General features: G+C 36.8%; 1 protein-coding gene across 3 annotated transcripts in view; it reads left to right on the top strand.

Annotated features, from left to right (window-relative positions):
- The window catches only part of LOC150087149 (neural cell adhesion molecule 2-like), a 206450-nt gene that overhangs the window by 172007 nt on the left and 16495 nt on the right, over nucleotides 1–17948 (top strand). For 2 of the 3 annotated variants that reach the window (XM_090372985.1, XM_090372987.1), the window contains exons 9-14: nucleotides 400–687; nucleotides 7819–8118; nucleotides 9231–9356; nucleotides 10739–10766; nucleotides 15049–15191; nucleotides 16487–16605. In XM_090372985.1, coding sequence (XP_090229111.1) covers nucleotides 400–687; nucleotides 7819–8118; nucleotides 9231–9356; nucleotides 10739–10766; nucleotides 15049–15191; nucleotides 16487–16605 — 1004 coding nt within the window. The remainder of the gene's footprint in view (nucleotides 1–399; nucleotides 688–7818; nucleotides 8119–9230; nucleotides 9357–10738; nucleotides 10767–15048; nucleotides 15192–16486; nucleotides 16606–17948) is intronic. The other variant, XM_090372986.1, reaches the window with a different exon arrangement.

A 17948-nucleotide genomic window follows, 5' to 3' on the forward strand; every position in this document is an offset into this window, starting at 1 on the left:
AATAATGGTGGGTCTTTTGTGCTTGAATAACATTAAAAAGGCTTTACCAAAACTTGGATCAGATCGATTAAGGATCAAATTTTGATTATGATGATATTATAATTCGGAAATTACATTAATCCTGCCCAACTGTTGTTTCTAATTGCAAAATTCATTTGCTGATTTGCGATTTTGTTTACCTAAATTGGAATTTTCTAACGTTTGTAGAATTTCTTAGTGAAAAATGATAATATTGGTATGAAAAATAGGCGTTAAAGTGGCGCCATCTATTGGTTCTCTAAACAACGTGCAAAGTGTTTTTTATTTATAGTGATAGATGTAATTTATAGTTTATAGATGTAACTGAAATGCATTACAATGTAAATTATTTACTGTTCTTGTTTGAATTTTGTATTGCAGACACCCCAGTGTGCCGACGTGGTCAAAAAATGGTTTATGGAGTTGCCAGGGAAGAAGCGGCGCGAGTTGATTGCGAGGTCGAAAGCGAACCAGATGAGGTCATGTTTCGGTGGGTATTTAATAACACCGGAGGTCAACACAGCATTCTGTCTTTCACGAGCGAAGGAACCCACAGCACTGCCACCTACATTCCTCGCACGCTGAATGATTTCGGGACTTTATTCTGCTGGGGGAAAAATATTGTGGGCGAACAGCAACGGCCCTGCGTATTCACCGTAATACCCGCAGGTAGGTCAAATGCGCGTCTCCTCACTTTTTTTTTTGTATCGCAACGGGTTTTGTGTGTGTGTGTGGCCGAATCAGTTTTCTTACAAAACTAACACAGCGAAATATAATTACGCAGAGCCGTGATAGATTATAACGTGCGCGTGCACATCATTAATGGAGTCGCCCAAAATGGAAATGATTATCCATTGTGAGTGATGAGGTTACTACCGATCATAAATTAGCTCTTGATTTATACGGAAATCTGTATGCGGAAGTGTACAGAAGAGATAACGGTGGCGTACACAGCACTTATTTTCTCAAGGACATCGGTGTACAAAAGAGGTGCAATGATACATTGTCAATTTTTCATATTAATTATTTTTGAATGTCCTGAAAATAAGTCACGAAAAGTTTTGATGACGTTTGTTGCAGAGTTTTAAGTATCGCGCTGGACTTCCGGTCACACTTCCGAGATGGACTTCCGAGATGAAATTGTGTAAAGTTGGATGCAACAGAACAGAAAAGAAATATAATAATTTCCTGTATTAGAAACAGAATTAATATTACACAACAATAACATTTTATTTATCGTGACTTTATTGGTTAAACAAAGCTAAGACCTCACGAAGGAACTATAAATAACTGGTTATTGCAGATAAAATGAAACCCGTTGCTCTTTCCTCCCGGGATTTTGAATTCAAAATCTTACTGGGTTTAAATATTACGAAGTCTACCTCAGAACTATATCTTTCTGCACACCAAACATCATAACGTTTTATGAAAGCGCCTTCAAATCAATTTTTCCGTCTGTTTTCACTGCACTAGTAATACTTTCGTTCCTTTTCGACTCATCTTCTTTTCTAAAAACGCATTAATTAAAGCATCAGAAAAATTGAAGGATGTCTCGGTGAGGTTTTAGGTCATCTTGAACGTAGCTTCCGCCTTCGTACTCATTACTTCGAAAATTTCCTCCCGCTACTGCCGGTACGTGTTTTATGGATGACCCCTTAAGAAGTAATTTTATATCTTTTGAACTTTGATATAACTTCCACAACATCATTAAATTTTCTTTTTAGTAGGCCGTTCTCCTAGCAGCCATAAATCTTTGGTTTTTCCTAAATTCTACGATGATGTTATCTCTGAAATTGAATGTAGTGGAGGCCAAGTAGTTAAGGATAATGATTTTTACTTCTAAGAAAGAGAAAGTTTTTAACGGTTCCTCGATATAGAGTGCAACTTGATTGCGCGCACACACACACACAACCATAACCGACAGTAGTAACACTTTTATTGCTTTTGCAATAAGCAAAAAATACACGGAACTGAAAATATCTTTCGCAGCAGGGTTGGGGGGGGGGCATCACTGAAGAACGAAAAGCCAGTCTTAAACTACTAAATAATTTTGATATTAAAATGAAGCAAATTTATCTGTTTATATCAGCTAAATGAGCACACTTCCCCAAACAAATAGGAAGTTATACGCAGCTACTTCCGGTCTCTTGAAGAGAAACAGTATTTGGTAATTTTAAAAACGCTTTAAACTACAAAAATGAGCAATATTAAATAATAACAGCAATATGAAGATATTCGTTTTGAAAATTCTAATTCGAATTTTATAGTTTGGTTAAGAAAGATATTCCAAAATAATTATTACTACGAATACAACAAATGTCTTTTGCACCAAAACAATTATATTGAAAAATCGCGACTATAAATTAATGGTGTTTTTCGTAGAGAATACTTCTATTTTAATAAATACTTTTTCTAAATTTTTTCCAGTTAGTTTCAAAATATGTAATTCAGTATAAACTATTAACTCCGGACATTTCACAACTGCTTATAATTAAACTACTTAAGCTCTCCTTTATTAGACGAAACTAAGTTAACTACACTCCTATTTGAATTTAATAGTTTAAGTACTAAGGTAACGAAAGCAGCAATAAGTAAATACGTATTACCCTTCGAGTTTACACTGCTGATTTATTCGTTTTTATGCTCGTATCGAGGAGTATCGTTGAAAAGGAACTTGAACAATCATTTGGAAGGGGGGGGAGGAACTACTACCTTTCATAAAAATTCAAAGGATCCGAGATCTTCAGGGCAATGGTCAATACATTCCGGCTATTCATGAGAAACGTTATCAACAACTTTGTGTCCGTTTGTTTATAAGAGATATTACGCCTCCTTGTATAAATGTTCTGCGTGACAAATTTACACATTTGATAATCCGCCTTCGGATAATCGATTATTGCCAAAGAGGCATTAATCGATTATTGCCAAAGAGGCATTAATCGATTATTGCCAAAGAGGCATTAGTCGCACTCTACCAGTCTGATGGCCGTTCCTGGGTGTGGGGAATTCCAAGGGAAACAGTTCCTTCCTGATTGTATCTTCCCAACAATGAAGTTTGGTGGGACTGCTTTTCATGGTTTGGCTTGGCCCATTAGTCGTTATCGACAAAACCATAAATGCTGTGCAATACCAGGACAACCTGGACAATTATGCACTTCCAACATCATGGCAATACTTTGGGGAAGGCCCATATCAGCATGTATCAGCAAGACAACGCGCCATGCCATACTGCTCGGGTCGTAACTACTACCTTTCATAAAAATTCAAAGGATCCGAGATCTTCAGGGCAATGGTCAATACATTCCGCCTATTCATGAGAAACGTTATCAACAACTTTGTGTCCGTTTGTTTATAGGAGATATTACGCCTCCTTGTATAAATGTTCTGCGTGACAAATTTACACATTTGATAATCCGCCTTCGGATAATCGATTATTGCCAAAGAGGCATTAGTCGATTAGGTTAGACGTGATCTTTCTCAAGTAATAAAGTACTGTAAATTATGAATGAATTCATACTTCATTTATTTTTAAACTTTGAACAAAGTAGCTTTATGTATAACCTGCCCTACCATTAATATCCGGACACCATTCCATGGATGGGGAAACGGGTCCTATGCATGCAACACGTAACAGAACCTGCTATAAATACGTACACTGGGCTTCGAACAGACAATTGCAAAAGTGGGCATGCAAGATGACACGTTCAACAGGAAGGATCACCTAGACGCTGATTAACATGGTGTAAGGAGCGCAAATCCTGGACTGTAGAGCAGTGGACAGACGAGTCGTGGTTCGCACTCTACCAGTCTGATGGCCGTTCCTGGGTGTGGGGAATTCCAAGGGAAACAGTTCCTTCCTGATTGTATCTTCCCAACAATGAAGTTTGGTGGGACTGCTTTTCATGGTTTGGCTTGGCCCATTAGTCGTTATCGACAAAACCATAAATGCTGTGCAATACCAGGACAACCTGGACAATTATGCACTTCCAACATCATGGCAATACTTTGGGGAAGGCCCATATCAGCATGTATCAGCAAGACAACACGCCATGCCATACTGCTCGGGTCGTAACAGAGTGGTTTGAGGACATGGGTGGGGAAAAGTTGGATTGGCCAGCCCAGAGTGCTGATCTCAACTCTATCGAGCATCTTTGGGATGTATTGGATCGTCGGGTACGTGCACGTCGAGATCGCTCAAAGAACAAGGTCGAACTGGTGGCTGCGTTAAAGGTCGAGTGGAGGAACATATCACGTGACATTTATAAAAAGCTGGTTGGAGTATTCCGCGAAGATTGAAGGCTGTCATAAAAGCAAAATGTTTCAGCACAAAATATTAAATGACACAATAAAAGCTCTCTTTTGGCTAAAGGCAGGTGTCCGGATATTAATTGTAGGGCAGTGTATATAAACTGTTGCTTAGGTTTACAAAACGAATAATTACGCCAATTTTCCACACGCTTCTGTATTCAGATACGCGTCTAAATGCAGATGTGTATGGTAAAAATAAAACAGAACCAGCATCTATTTTCAGCAATAGCTTCCTTGTCTTGTGATATTTTGTAGGCGCCCATTTAATTTTTTTAATTACATTTACTTTATTTATTTATTGTTATTTTTTTTATATTTGTTGTTGTTTGTTGACGTACACCCTACTGAAGTGACGGGCGGACACAAACTGCAACTGTCACTGCTATTTTCTGAAAATTCCAAATTCTAGGGTGTCTGAAGAGGTGAGTTAGCAGAGCATGAAGACGATACAAAATTTACATAAATGACAAACCTTTAATAAGCCTTATATAACAAAATTTACACTCATATATATATATAATACACACACAAATTCCAAATTTAAATTTACATATATAAGAACTATGATACAATAAAATTCATCTCCCACGCATCATCAACTATCCTTAAATATTCCTCATATGTATGCATAATCTATGTTTGTAACACAACCCTTTCTTTCCTTATTTATTCAAACTTAATATTTACAATATTTAAACTAAATATTCAAACCGTATAATTCTCATATTCAAACTTAATATTGAAATCGTAATAATTATTCGCATACTTTCTGTCCCATTCATGCATTTAATTCAGATAAAAATTATTTTCATTATCTTTTTACAAAGATATTTGTAAGAGTACACTCTTATAAGAGTGTACTCTTACAAATATAAGTACATTCTTATTTATAAGAGTACACTCTTATAAGAATGTACTATTTTGTAAGAGAAAATTGTAACAGTACACTCTTACAATTTCTTGCCACCATCAATATTGCCAGCATTCCAGGTCCCTCTGGATGCACCAGGTCTTGTGTAAAGTTACTCTATGGCAAACAATTTATCGACCAGAGTAAAGTGACAGAATGTCACGTAGTCTCAGCCATGTGTCACGTACTCGACAAGAAATTGTCCTATTAGGAGATAATAAGACCTCTGATCCCTTGTTGGGCGCTTATTCTTGACCTCCTGCTCTACCCACATTTACCATTTCATCAAAAACCTTAAATGAATTTTATGGACTTTGCTGAACTCTGTCCATTAGTCTTAGACAACGTTCATGAAATTTTCGTTTCCTATTATTATCATACAAATAAAATATTTTAAAATTACTGGTCAGATGCTGCCCATGAATACTGATGTTGCACAGCCCAGCTGAAATATGAGAAAGTGGCATTTTGTCTAAAAGCCACGAACCTATTTATCCTCTTAAAAAACCTCTAGTGAATTGCACCGAACAAGCATATTGGGAACTTTGTTGTATTATCAGGTGAAATATGCAGAATACTATTATTATTATTATTATTATTATAAGATTTTAGGAGCATCAGCAACTAAGGCCATATTGCTCAGTGTATAGTGCCTGTAAATTGCATGTGTTCTATTCTGGTCAATTTTCTGTTTTCTAGACGAAAAACCAGAGTTTCCGGGAGAAAAAAGCATGCTACCATCGCCTGAGACCCACTAACTCAGCCACGTTATGAAAAAGGTCCATAAAAATTCCTGATGTCATCGACGGGACTGGAACTCGGGTCTTTTCCACCCGGTGTTGGGAGGACGGCGATTCTGACAACTGTGCTACCCACAAAGGCTATGTAGAATATACACTAAGTGGCCACTTTATTAGGTACACCTACCCATTAAGTAATACGTGTAGGTACCCCCCCCCTTTAGCCCTCAGAACAGCCTGGATTCGCCGTGGCATGGATCAACGAAGTGTCGAAAGCGTGCCATTAAGGATGCCAAACCACACGGCATTCCTGTGGCAAAATTGCTTCACACAATCGCTGCAAATCGGCTGGTTTTAGATCCTTACTCCAAAGACCTCGCTCCACGTCATGCCACAAGTGCTCAATTGGATTGAGATCTGGTAAATGGAGAAACCACTGCAACTGAACTCACCCTCGTGGTCTTGGAGCAAGGGCTGTACAGTTCCGGCCTGGTGAATGGCCAAAATTGTACAGAACTGGTTTCGGATTTTCCTGTTGGAGAAAGCCATTCACAGATGGATATACACTGCAGAAATGAAGGGTTGCGTCTAGTGCGAAGCAATTTCCAAATTAAAATTTTAAGAAAAAAATATTCCAAATGTTTTTCCACTGGTGTCAAGGGATCCAATGTGTACTATGAAAACACCTCCCCTTACCATTACGCTCACCAACCTGCCCTTATACTTTTCGATATATTCTGGTCTTTCCATCATGGAACAGAAGGAGTTGGAATTAGTTAGAGACCGGGCAATATCAACACTAACTGGAGTGGAACCCGTGACAGGATTCAACGAGTTGTGTGTTCTGAAATGTCTCTTTGGCTACCACTGTTGTAGCCAAAGAAGCATTTAAGAGTTTCAGTTTAATCTGAGTGGCTGCGGCATTTTTTGTCAGCCTCTGTTGGCCTCTTGGATCAACGAGCTGTTTCCAACTTCAGGATCGCTTGGCTGAATGTTATTTGGTCATCTTTGATACATATGAGACGCAGTCGTACGCGGAAATCCCAACATGTTGCAGTTTCCGAGATAATGGTATATCTGGCATCCATCGACTAACAAGACACGTTCAAAGTTAATTAAATCTTGCCCTTTCTTGTGCTGAATTGATCATACTTACACACAGCATTCCTACTCACCTGCTTTATACTGCATGGTACGAATACATGATGCTGTTATTGACGATGGCCACAATTTCATGAAAAGGGCAGGTATACCTAATGGTAATTGCTATTATCATCTGTACCGTAGTTCAGCATGTGGGATTAAACACCTGCCCACTGTTTGGCAGTTCTGGAATTTGATTTGTACCATTGAAAGTTATAAACGCTTGAATTTTCTCCAGTATGTTGACTTTTAAGAAATCCAATCAAAAATTTTAGTACTTAAGGTTTCGAATAAGGCCTAGATTACCTTCAGACAAAAATCTAGGAATTCAATTTTTTTTCCTTCATCAGTTCCAATTTCAAGGTGGTTCCTCAAACCCCTCTGGGAAATTCTGGTTTTCTAAGTTGCAGTCTTTACCACCATACCATCATTTAAGTGTTTCTGAATCGCTCTGAGGAAGACCACTTACCTCTCCTTAGCTCAGTTATGTTCTATACCTCTCAAGAAAACCGAACTTGTTTCGCAGGTAGCAGACTGGTCTTTCGATAAGCAGATCCTGTTTTTCGTGGATCCGATAAACTTTCAACGAGTCTATAGGCTCCACGAATTTCAGTTTTAAAAATAACTCATAAGATATAAATTAGATCATTGAAATTTACTTTACAAAAACTTATGAAAATAACTTTTAATCTTTCCTAGGACCACCAGAGCCATTGAAGAATTGTACAGTAACCAACGCGACCTTTGACACTTTTACGATAGACTGCGAAGCGGGATATGATGGTGGACTTCAACAGCGTTTTCAGCTAGAAATTTACAACTCTGCTCAGGAATACCTTCAGGTGAATTTGACATCGAAAAAATCTCCGTCGTTTTTCGTGTCTGACCTTCCATCCGGTACTGACTACATCCTGGTTATCTATGCCGCTAATGCTAAAGGTCGAAGTAGTTCAACTGTAATCAAAGCTCAAACACTGGAGGACCCAAGGAAAGAAGCAGGTAAGATTCATACCATTAGTGATAAAAAGTTAAGAAAGATCTCTGGAGAAGTACTGGAATGCGGACCGTGAATTGCCCATCTCTACTCTAGAACACTGGTGTGCAACCTTTGGGTTGCGAACCCATTTGGGGTCTGGATAGCCTTTCTTTGGGTCATTTAAATATTATAAATAGTTTCAACGTTTTAATTTTCACAAAAACAAATACACTGAAGAAGGATTGGGGTCGCATAAAAGATTGTTTTCGCGTTAATCGACGAGATTATAATGTGCGCTACATTTCAGGTGTATTATACTTTATTTACAATTCTGCATTAAAACTTAATTTGTCTAAGAATTTCGTTTTTCATACAAATTTCATGGAAAATAGAATTTTTCCGAGTTTAATGAAATTTGGGGTGGCTCGACAAATCTTTTATGTGAACCAAATATAAAATTTCACCAAAATCTGCCCACTGGGGTCGAGTTGTGACATGTGGACAGACGGACGGACATGGTGAAGACAGTAGGCGCTTATGCATATACGCTAACGCGAGTAAAAATCATAGTTTTGTATTTTTAATAATAATATTCTTGTATTTTGCTACCGTTTTTTAAATGACATTGAAAAATATATTTTAAATGTTTATCCTTTGGTCTTCCATCGTCAATGTGCGATTGTATTTTCACGATTAATGATATGCAACAGCTTTTAAAAATGGGTCGCATTTTCAAAAAAAATTAAGATTTTTTTAGATAATTAAAAGATAAAAAAAAAGAAAGTAATAACCTTCGAAATATGCATAGGATGCTTTGTTGGGATTGGCATAAAAAAGAGCTCTCTAAATAAAGCATCCTATGGTCCATCTATTTCTTTTCTTCAACTGCCAGTATTTCTGTTCGAAGGCTAAACAAATTATATTTCCACCATTTCATAACCTGATCTGTAATTCTACCTTTTACTGTTCATGATATAAGAAAAAAAAGATGCAGGAAAAATGCGAAGCGATTCTTTAGTCAATTCTGATATTTAATCCCTTTTTATCTCAAGGAAATTTTTTAAAAAAATTGTAATTATTTTATCTTTAACTGTTTGATTAATTAAGAAAGATAATGAAGTGTATTTTTTTCCAGAAGGCTTTACATCAGAATCGGTTAACATAATGTTGGGAGTTATGATTGGGATTGTTGCTGCTTTGGTTTTCATAGCTGGAATTGCTGTTTTTGTTATACGAATGAGAGCAGAAGATAATCAGCCAGGTAAATGATAAAACTTTTACTGCTTTATGCCATTTTGAACAATTTTTTTTGTATTATTCTTTGGACTAATACAGTTTTATATTAACTGATATAATTTTAGAAACAGTATGTTGTCAATCACTTAACTTCTAGGCGTTTACATTGATAATAGATGAGATTAACGAAAATGAGCTTTTATAATTTATACCATTTATATTAAATGGTATAAACAGTAATACCATTTAAAAAAAAATGGTATTACTGTATTTACTCTCAGAATTATCCATTTTTTTCTGGAAGTGTGTGTCCAAAACTTGGATGAAAGAATTACGTAAGAAATCGAGCTCTGGATGAAAATATGGAGCTATTAAATATATCACTATTTCATGATATCATATTGAAGAAATGTCATCAGCTCTTAAAAGGATGCAAATATTCACGTTAAATGCACCCTCTTACCGTTTTATTTTACCAACATCTGTTATTTTTGTGGCTAATTCGTGATAGGTCAATGCTTGCTGAAAGCGAGACATCCTTTCAGCCCAGCTATTCTGCACGCCATTACCAATAATGCTCACGAGCACCATTCGTAGTGTGCACATGAATTACCAGGCTTTTCAGTTGTGCTACTAAGCTGGAAATCAACGTTTAATTTAATATTCAATCACAAATGCGTCTTAATAGGATACACACTAACTCCATTCAATAAAGCCTTAGCCCCAGCGAAGTTCAGGGCCCATTTCAAAGTGGGTTTAGCAGCGTCAATCCCTGCAAGCAAGATTCCATTTTCATATTTTATTTTATTTTTATTAATAACAAGATACACAACTGCTATAAATTACTATATATAGTAACCTTATGTTTAAGTAAGACTAAATGCAACTGGGCATAATATTTTTAAGAGTTATAATTATCTATATAATATACATGTAAAAATGAGATATAGTTGAAATGATGCCCTTTACACTACTATCCTAGTTTTTTCCTTTAAGAGTTGTCTATGGTGTTTTTACACCTATATTATATAGTAACCTTATATATAGTAATTTTTGTTAAGTAATAATATACATTAACAACTTTTTATTTCAAAAATCATGTATTACATTAGTCAGAAAATATGCCAGTAAATACGGTATTGTATCTAATTTCTGATTAGAAATTAGACTGTCTCTCATCGTTAGAATAGCGACTATTTAAAAGAATAAATTATACTCTCGCTAATATAACAGCGGACATTAGAGCAATTTGATTTATATAAATAATTTTGTGTCTCGAGCAAGTTTTTCTGCTTAGAAAAAGTTTCTAGAAATAGTTTGTAAATTTTGTACGTAATTGTACACGAGCTGACTGCTCGTGCTCCATAAACGTAAAGTGTTTAATAAAATACATTTTTTTTCGTGCAGGTTCTACAGAAGAAGCAGCCAGAGAGAAGTAAGTGAACGTTGTGTTATTGTATCAAAAGAAATTATTTAAATTCTGTGTTGCCACTGACCTAAGCTAGAAATTGTTTATTGTACTCAATGGAGTGCCCGAAGCAAACCTGATTCTTTATTATGAACTCCATTTCTGTTTGTATTCCTTTCTGCACAATCAACAATCGCAAATAAGAGAAGTGTCAGCTGATGTCTAATTGGATCATTCGTTATTCCATCGTTTTTGATTTATGTTCGCCTTCAGTGGCTACAGTGCTTCCACACAATACTGAATAGGCCACTGCTTTGTGTTTTATTCGTTATTTGCCCTGGAAAAAGTAAACAGAGAAAAATCTAAGCAATAAATATTGTTCTGATTAAGTTCGTGTGTTTGCGCTCTTTCACGCTGTGTCACTTGTAGTTTATGGTAATTTAACATGGCGGGCGCATGCGTGGTCGTTAGCCATTTCATTTGCTTCTCGGAATTCTGAATGTCACTAATTAGTAACAATTGTGAAATGGCCTCGAATGCATTTACTCCGACACCTTCATCCCATGTATTACGGGCATAAAGTTGGCAGACTTGCGTCGTAATTTATGTCATGCCGTTGTCAAGGCAATGCGGGGTCATTATCTGAGTAAACATTGCTGTGAGAAATAACCTGAGTCTACCTAGTGGATGGGTTAGCCGATCGCATTACGCACATTCTCTGTGGCGACGCATTAGTGGCAGAAAAAGGCTCAAAAATGAGGCTCGTGTCCGGTTGTAAATCATTTGCAATGAGTATCCTTGTGTGTATGATTGGTTTCTGTAATTGTGTTTCCCGGATGATGGCAAACAAAAAGGAGAGCTAAACTATGTCCATTTTTGTGTCTGAATTCTTTACAGATGTTTTCATTCCTCCTTTTCTACCACCCCAACAACACAGAGTTATCCAACTTACGGTTTTCACAAATAAAATGGATTTTAAGACTAAAATCCCAATCCAGCTACAACTGTCATTTGATATTTTTCAATCATGCATATAATACGGCTAAGGAAGACTCTATTGGACAGGTGGAGTCGCTTATAGATCAGAAAGTACTCGATTGTCAAGATTGATTCTGTTGCACATGGAAAACTGCTGTACAAATTGGAGAGGTATGGCATTAAGGGTAAGTCGCTACAATGGACAAAAGGATGGTTGAGTGGGAGACGACACAGAGTGGTAATCAATGGACACTGCTCTTCGTGGACAATGTTATTAGTGGAGTTCCCCAGGGTTCGGTGTTGGCCCCATTGTTGTTTTGTATATTTATCAATAATATTGATGAAAGGATATCAGGTTTAATGTCCAAGTTTGCAGATGATACAAAGGTTGGCAGGGTTGTTAACGACAGTAAAGACAGTATGCTACTCCAACTGGATCTAGATAAGTTGGGAAGATGGGCTGAGAAGTGGCAACTGAAGTTTGATATTGACAAATGCAAAGTACTGCATATAAGTAGCAATAACCGAAGAGAAACGTACCAACTGTGTGGTACTACACTCAGAGAAATGTAAAGTGAAAAAGACCTGGGGGTAATTGTGCAGTCAAATATGAAGTTCGCTGAGCAGTGCAGACGGGCTGCCAGGGCAGGTCATAGAGTCTTGTCAATGATATGTAGGAATTTTGCCAGCAGGGACAGGGATGTGATTATCCCGTTATACAAGGCAATGGTCAGGTTACACCTAGAGTACTGTGTTCAAGTCTGGAGGCCTCATTTTAGGAAGGATGTAGAATTGCTAGAACGAGTACAGAGAAGGGCAGCAAGATTGGTGAGGGGAACAAAAGGGTGCTCTTACCAAGAAAGGCTTAAGTTCTGCAAATTGCAGCGCCTGGAGAGTAGGTACCTGCGAGGTGATCTGATTGAGGTGTATAAAGCCTTGAATGGGTTGAACACGCTGAATTCTGATGGGATTCTTCATCTTGCTCAGATTAAGAACCTGAGGGGGCATAGATTCAAATTGAGCAAAGACAGTTGTAGAATATATGATGTGCGGAAATTTGCCTTTAGCCAGCGGGTAGTTGATTTGTGGAACAGATTTCCATCTTTTGTTGCGCAAGTTGATAGCCTAAATAAATTAAGGTTGAACTGGGCAGGCATTTAGAACGAAAGGAGGGGTTGAAATGGGAGGTTTTTTTTTTTTTTTTGGCTGATGCTGCATAAGCCTGCTTTCTTGCATCGCATGCCTCTACTAATGCTAATTTACACGACAGATGATTCACGTAAGAAGCTGAAACTGTGGACGGTACCTACGAAAATCAGTTTGGGACTGGAAATGTAATTCCTTTTCCCACTTAATGGCAGAAATCCACACATTCTTCGCTTCATCTTCATTTAAATATGATTCTCTGTCATTCTTCTTCGTAGTTAATCCTTAAAGTGCAGAGTAAATATATTGCCGTATCATCTTAGACACTTGATAATGTCGCAGATCCTGGGAAACACACACATACCGCTGGTCTTTCTGAACCTGGTACACGTAATGGCCGCGAGAGAAGTTTGGCGTGTTCATTAAATCAATATTTAATGGCAGCAGTACTTAATGACACCAACCAGGGAAAGAGGTTCAAGAAATGAATCCCAGATATGATTAATGAGACTAGCAACTAACCTTTGACAAGCTTTCAGCTGCATCCACATTAAGTTTCAGTGAGGTAAAGGTGCTCATTGTTCACTCGCCTGTTTGTCATTGCCTTAGAACTGCAGCATTAAGTAAGCATCCCTTACCGAAACTCTAATACGACAAGAAAATCCATACTGCAGATTTATAGAGTGACGTCAGCGCTGACGTCACCCCAAATACTGTGAACCTCTTCATTATGACCATATTGTTTTGATGTTAAAATATCCATGAGAACCTCAAGGGGCACGGCAAAATTGTAATATCGAGGACTCTGAATACAACATCTGCAGGTTGGTGTTTGGTTATGGGGGGGGGGGTCAAGTTGTACGCAGTATATAGGTGCAACGACTAAGTCATAATTGTACAGGAGCTCAATGTAATTCTAGTGTCAGAAGTTCTGAGAACGGAGTATAAAAGACAGTACAAGGTTAATTTTTTTAACGTATTCACTCTCAAGTTCAATACACTTATTGTAATTTAATTTGCAAAGAGTTTAATCCTTCAAAAAATCAGGTTGGGCTTCAAACCAGGATTCTACAGTGTTTCACCTTGAAAATGAGTTCCATAACTAATGAGTTCCACAACAAATAGTCACTTGAGGACAAATCTGAATTGAACGGGAGTGATTTAATTGTTCAAATCCCTATTTACGAATTTTAACCAAGGCATGCCGGGCTTTGTGCACGGCAAAAGAAACAAAACCCAATGACACAACTTTCCTCTTCTTTTTTCCCCCGAATTGCAGCTTTTAATTTTGGCATAAGGTAAATGGAATATTCCCTGTTATTGTGGTTTAAGATTCAAGGTAATAAATTAACAACAATCCTTTTGTGTCCCAGAAAACTGAGACTAACACTTTTCTAACTCATGATTGGGTTCGAAACGTTTTCAGGGTTGGTGATCCCATCTACTTTCATTAATTTCTTTCTAATTTGTATTCAGGATCATAAATATATAGCCAGGTTTCTTGACCAGTCACCAAACGGGATAAAAAAAATCTATCTTGATCAGCAAGGAATAATTTTTAATTCTCTTTTGAATACTCAATATTCTGATGTTTCTCATGAAGGAAAAGGTTTCTGGGACTCCATCTTGTCTTTGTGAATGTCCAAAGTTTTTTTTACATTCCCAACTGCTCATGTAATATTAATATTCTTCCATAGGAAATGTTAAGTACCCTTTCAAACACTTTGATTCTTCTATTTTCTAATTTTTTTCTTTCAACGATGACAATTGTTTCAAAACTGATTGCTTAAGATGGCCGACCAGATCTTGGATCATCCTCTTTCCTGGGATCAACTGACTTCCGTCCTCTTTCTCTTTTGAACTCTGCTGACCATCTTGCAACAGTATGATAATTGAGATACTTCTCCAAAAACTAGTCCTCTCATGGATTTCTTTAGCATTTCTGTCCTCTTTCGTCACCTGCCTGCGACGCCTGAAAACTGTGAATATAGGAGGTAACTGACAAACTAAAAATTGAGAGTCAAAAAGACTTATAATTCATTCTGAGATGCTGCAAAACAAATTATTTTTATAAATAAACAATACATGCGTTTTAATGAACAGACATTTGAATTAAAATTATTAAATGTTAATATTCTCAAAAAATATGGCTAAATTTCTTGATTCAAACACGCTTTATCTTTAGAGAAGAAATCTTACAAAAGAAAGACCTCGTAGAACACGGAGACTTCGATGGAAAAGACCCTGATGTGATTCCGTCCCAGAATATTTATTGCTGCAAGACGGAACAAGGGGTTATTATGCCAAATATGGTCTATCCTAGAAATGGTAAGTGTCCGCAAAACAGCTACTCTTTCATAACATGATAGCTTTAAGTATAACACCTTGTTCTCGAGCAATAGGTGAATAGAAGTGTTGTTGTTAATGGCATCAAATGCTGGTGGTTAAAATAGGTTATATTTAGTGGTCAAATTCTGTAAGTTATGTTTGCATTGTAGAAGATAAAATGGTACAAGATCACTGGGTCATTATTAAATGAATAAAAGGAGTTTATAAAGTTGAAGCAAGCGCCTTAAAGAAAACACTTTTCTAATTCCGATAAGGTATTGACAGAAGTCAGATAAAAAGACCATTTGTTCGATTCTCATCAAAGGAGAGAATCCTACTCCCCAAGCAGAATTGAGTTAGTCAGTCTAGGGAAGAGGAGGTGTAAACTCCTCCTCCTCCTAATTGGAACGCAGTCCATTTATAGAAAATTGCACATCTCTTCTTGGATGCAACAGAAGTGGAGCCTAGCCACTTAATACATAGGAAACGTAACCAGTCCATACAAAATATAGAATATAAACAGCAATGTGGTATAATTCATATTAACAAGGCCGCTTTTGAATTTTATATGATCCACCACTAACGCTCCGTTAATTACAAATAAATGAGCCTAAATGCCCAATTAATATATAAATAAATTAATACACGGACTAAATTAGCAATAAAACGTACAATAAACAACGATAAACATTGTAAATTAAACCCAAACCAGCCATACGATCCACATATCTAATCAATGATGTCTCACCTACTCACAGGACTTAAAACTTTTTCCAAGATTTTATATTTATTATTTATAATAATAAACTATAATTATGTTCTTTAATTCGATAGATAAATAACTTTAGAAAAATAAAACCTTTGCAATCAGCAACTACCTGTGCGCAATGTATCGTATTACTATTACCAGACATTATGTAGTTCCAAGTTCTGTCTTCCCATAATTATTTTATAAATCTACTGTCTTACGCAGTAATAGAGAAAGTTTCTCAGTTAAACAGTAGCAGCGCAAAAGTGCAACTTAAGTAAATATTATTGCTGTATTTCATTTGCAAAATTATTGAAAGAGCGCTTAGCAACAGTAACTAACACGAACCTGCAGTTGACATCACTAATTTTAATGTGAATGAACAAACGTCCCTTCATTTCCATTGCAGTTACCTTAGATTTTTTTTCTTTCTCTTCCTCTATTTTTTTTTATCGTAAGAAAATAATCATATAGATTTTTTGCTGCAGAGGAGAAGCAAGAAATTGTTTTGGTCATTAGAGTAACAGAAAAACTATTTCGATTGCAGTGGAGTATCTGAGTGAGCAAGAGGAGATCCAGTTCTCAACGGACAGAGAGTCGTCAATGCATAAAAGAAATCCTCTTTACGATCCGAACTTTACAGGAAGTCTAGAAAGAGCAATAAAAGTAAGTGGAAATCAATAAAATTCTACTTCTAATGTCCGTGAAATAGTTTTAATGATGAATTATCTATCTCTTTGATTTAAAGTTCGCAATATGTTTTTACAATCGAAAAAACTGTTTTGAATGTGAAGTTCTACTATATACCATATGGAATAAACAATATGGCAGTTAAAAACCAACTTTTAAGCATATATCACAAAAAAACCCGTTAAATACAGTGAGGAACGCGCTATAGAGTAAATAAAATAAACTACCAACCAGTTACACCACTTGTTAAGTTACTTTAAACAATAACTTGAAAGGAAATGATTTGTTCTCTCAAATTGTTTTGTTTTTTGCTATACGTGGAGTTGTGTTACAGATAAGCTAACGAATGGAGCAAACTCCAGTATAGGCGAGGTTAGAGTTATGAGATAGATGAAATTTATTCTGTTGCGCTGGATAGCACCTGCCACTCAAGACATTCCTCGTATTCCCTCGATGGGATGGAAAGGTTACAGTACAATTCAAGAATGCCAACATAAAAATAAATCTCCATTATCGGACTTCACTTAGAGATTACAACTGAAAGTAGGGTTAACAGCAAACGGCACAGTAAAGCGAAAGACAAGTAATTAAGTTGTCGTTATTGTTTTTGGGGGTTTTGGCACAAGGGCCTCTTGGGCCATATGATCAAAGACAATTATACAAATTTATGCGTTTCAAATAGTTAAAGAGTCTTCGAAATTTTCATCGTTGCCAAGATTATGCGATAAGTTAAGGGTTTCTGAAAGTTGGATAGGGAGCCAAAGCTGGATTTTTGGATAGTTGATTGTTGGGGACATTCAAAAAGAATGCCCCGAACTGCGACTGTCAAAAGAAACACTGAGGAGGATTCTCTCCCATAAGCAAATGCAGATGAGTTGGATGGGAAAAACTGATTCCGAGTTCTTGACAGAATCATGTCTCACCTCCTCCTCCTCCTGATACTAGATGCTCCCAGCTGTGGCTATTTTTTTTTTATTTGTTATTTTTTTTTTTTTTTGAGTTTGGCAGAGTGAGACCATTGTTTCCTACATATTGTTTTGATAATAGTTTGTAGTCAGTGCAGGACACTTTCAGTTGACAGGAAGATCCAATGTCGGGATGTATAGCAGCGCCATCCGCACGTTCATTAGCTGGGATGCCGACATGACTGAGGATCGAGCAGAAGGTAACTTTCTAGTTGGCTGTTTAATAGTGACATAATTTAGATCGGATCGCTTTAAGAATGGGATGAGAGGGAGAAAAAAGCAGGTTGAATGGCAGTGATTGCACTTAAGGAGTCTGCATATAACAGAGATTGCTTTATATACTGATTGTTTATG

Source organism: Mastigoproctus giganteus, chromosome 4 (assembly GCF_048544385.1).
Source record: "Mastigoproctus giganteus isolate SK-2022 chromosome 4, ASM4854438v1, whole genome shotgun sequence".
Classification (NCBI taxonomy): Eukaryota; Metazoa; Arthropoda; class Arachnida; order Uropygi; family Thelyphonidae; genus Mastigoproctus; species Mastigoproctus giganteus.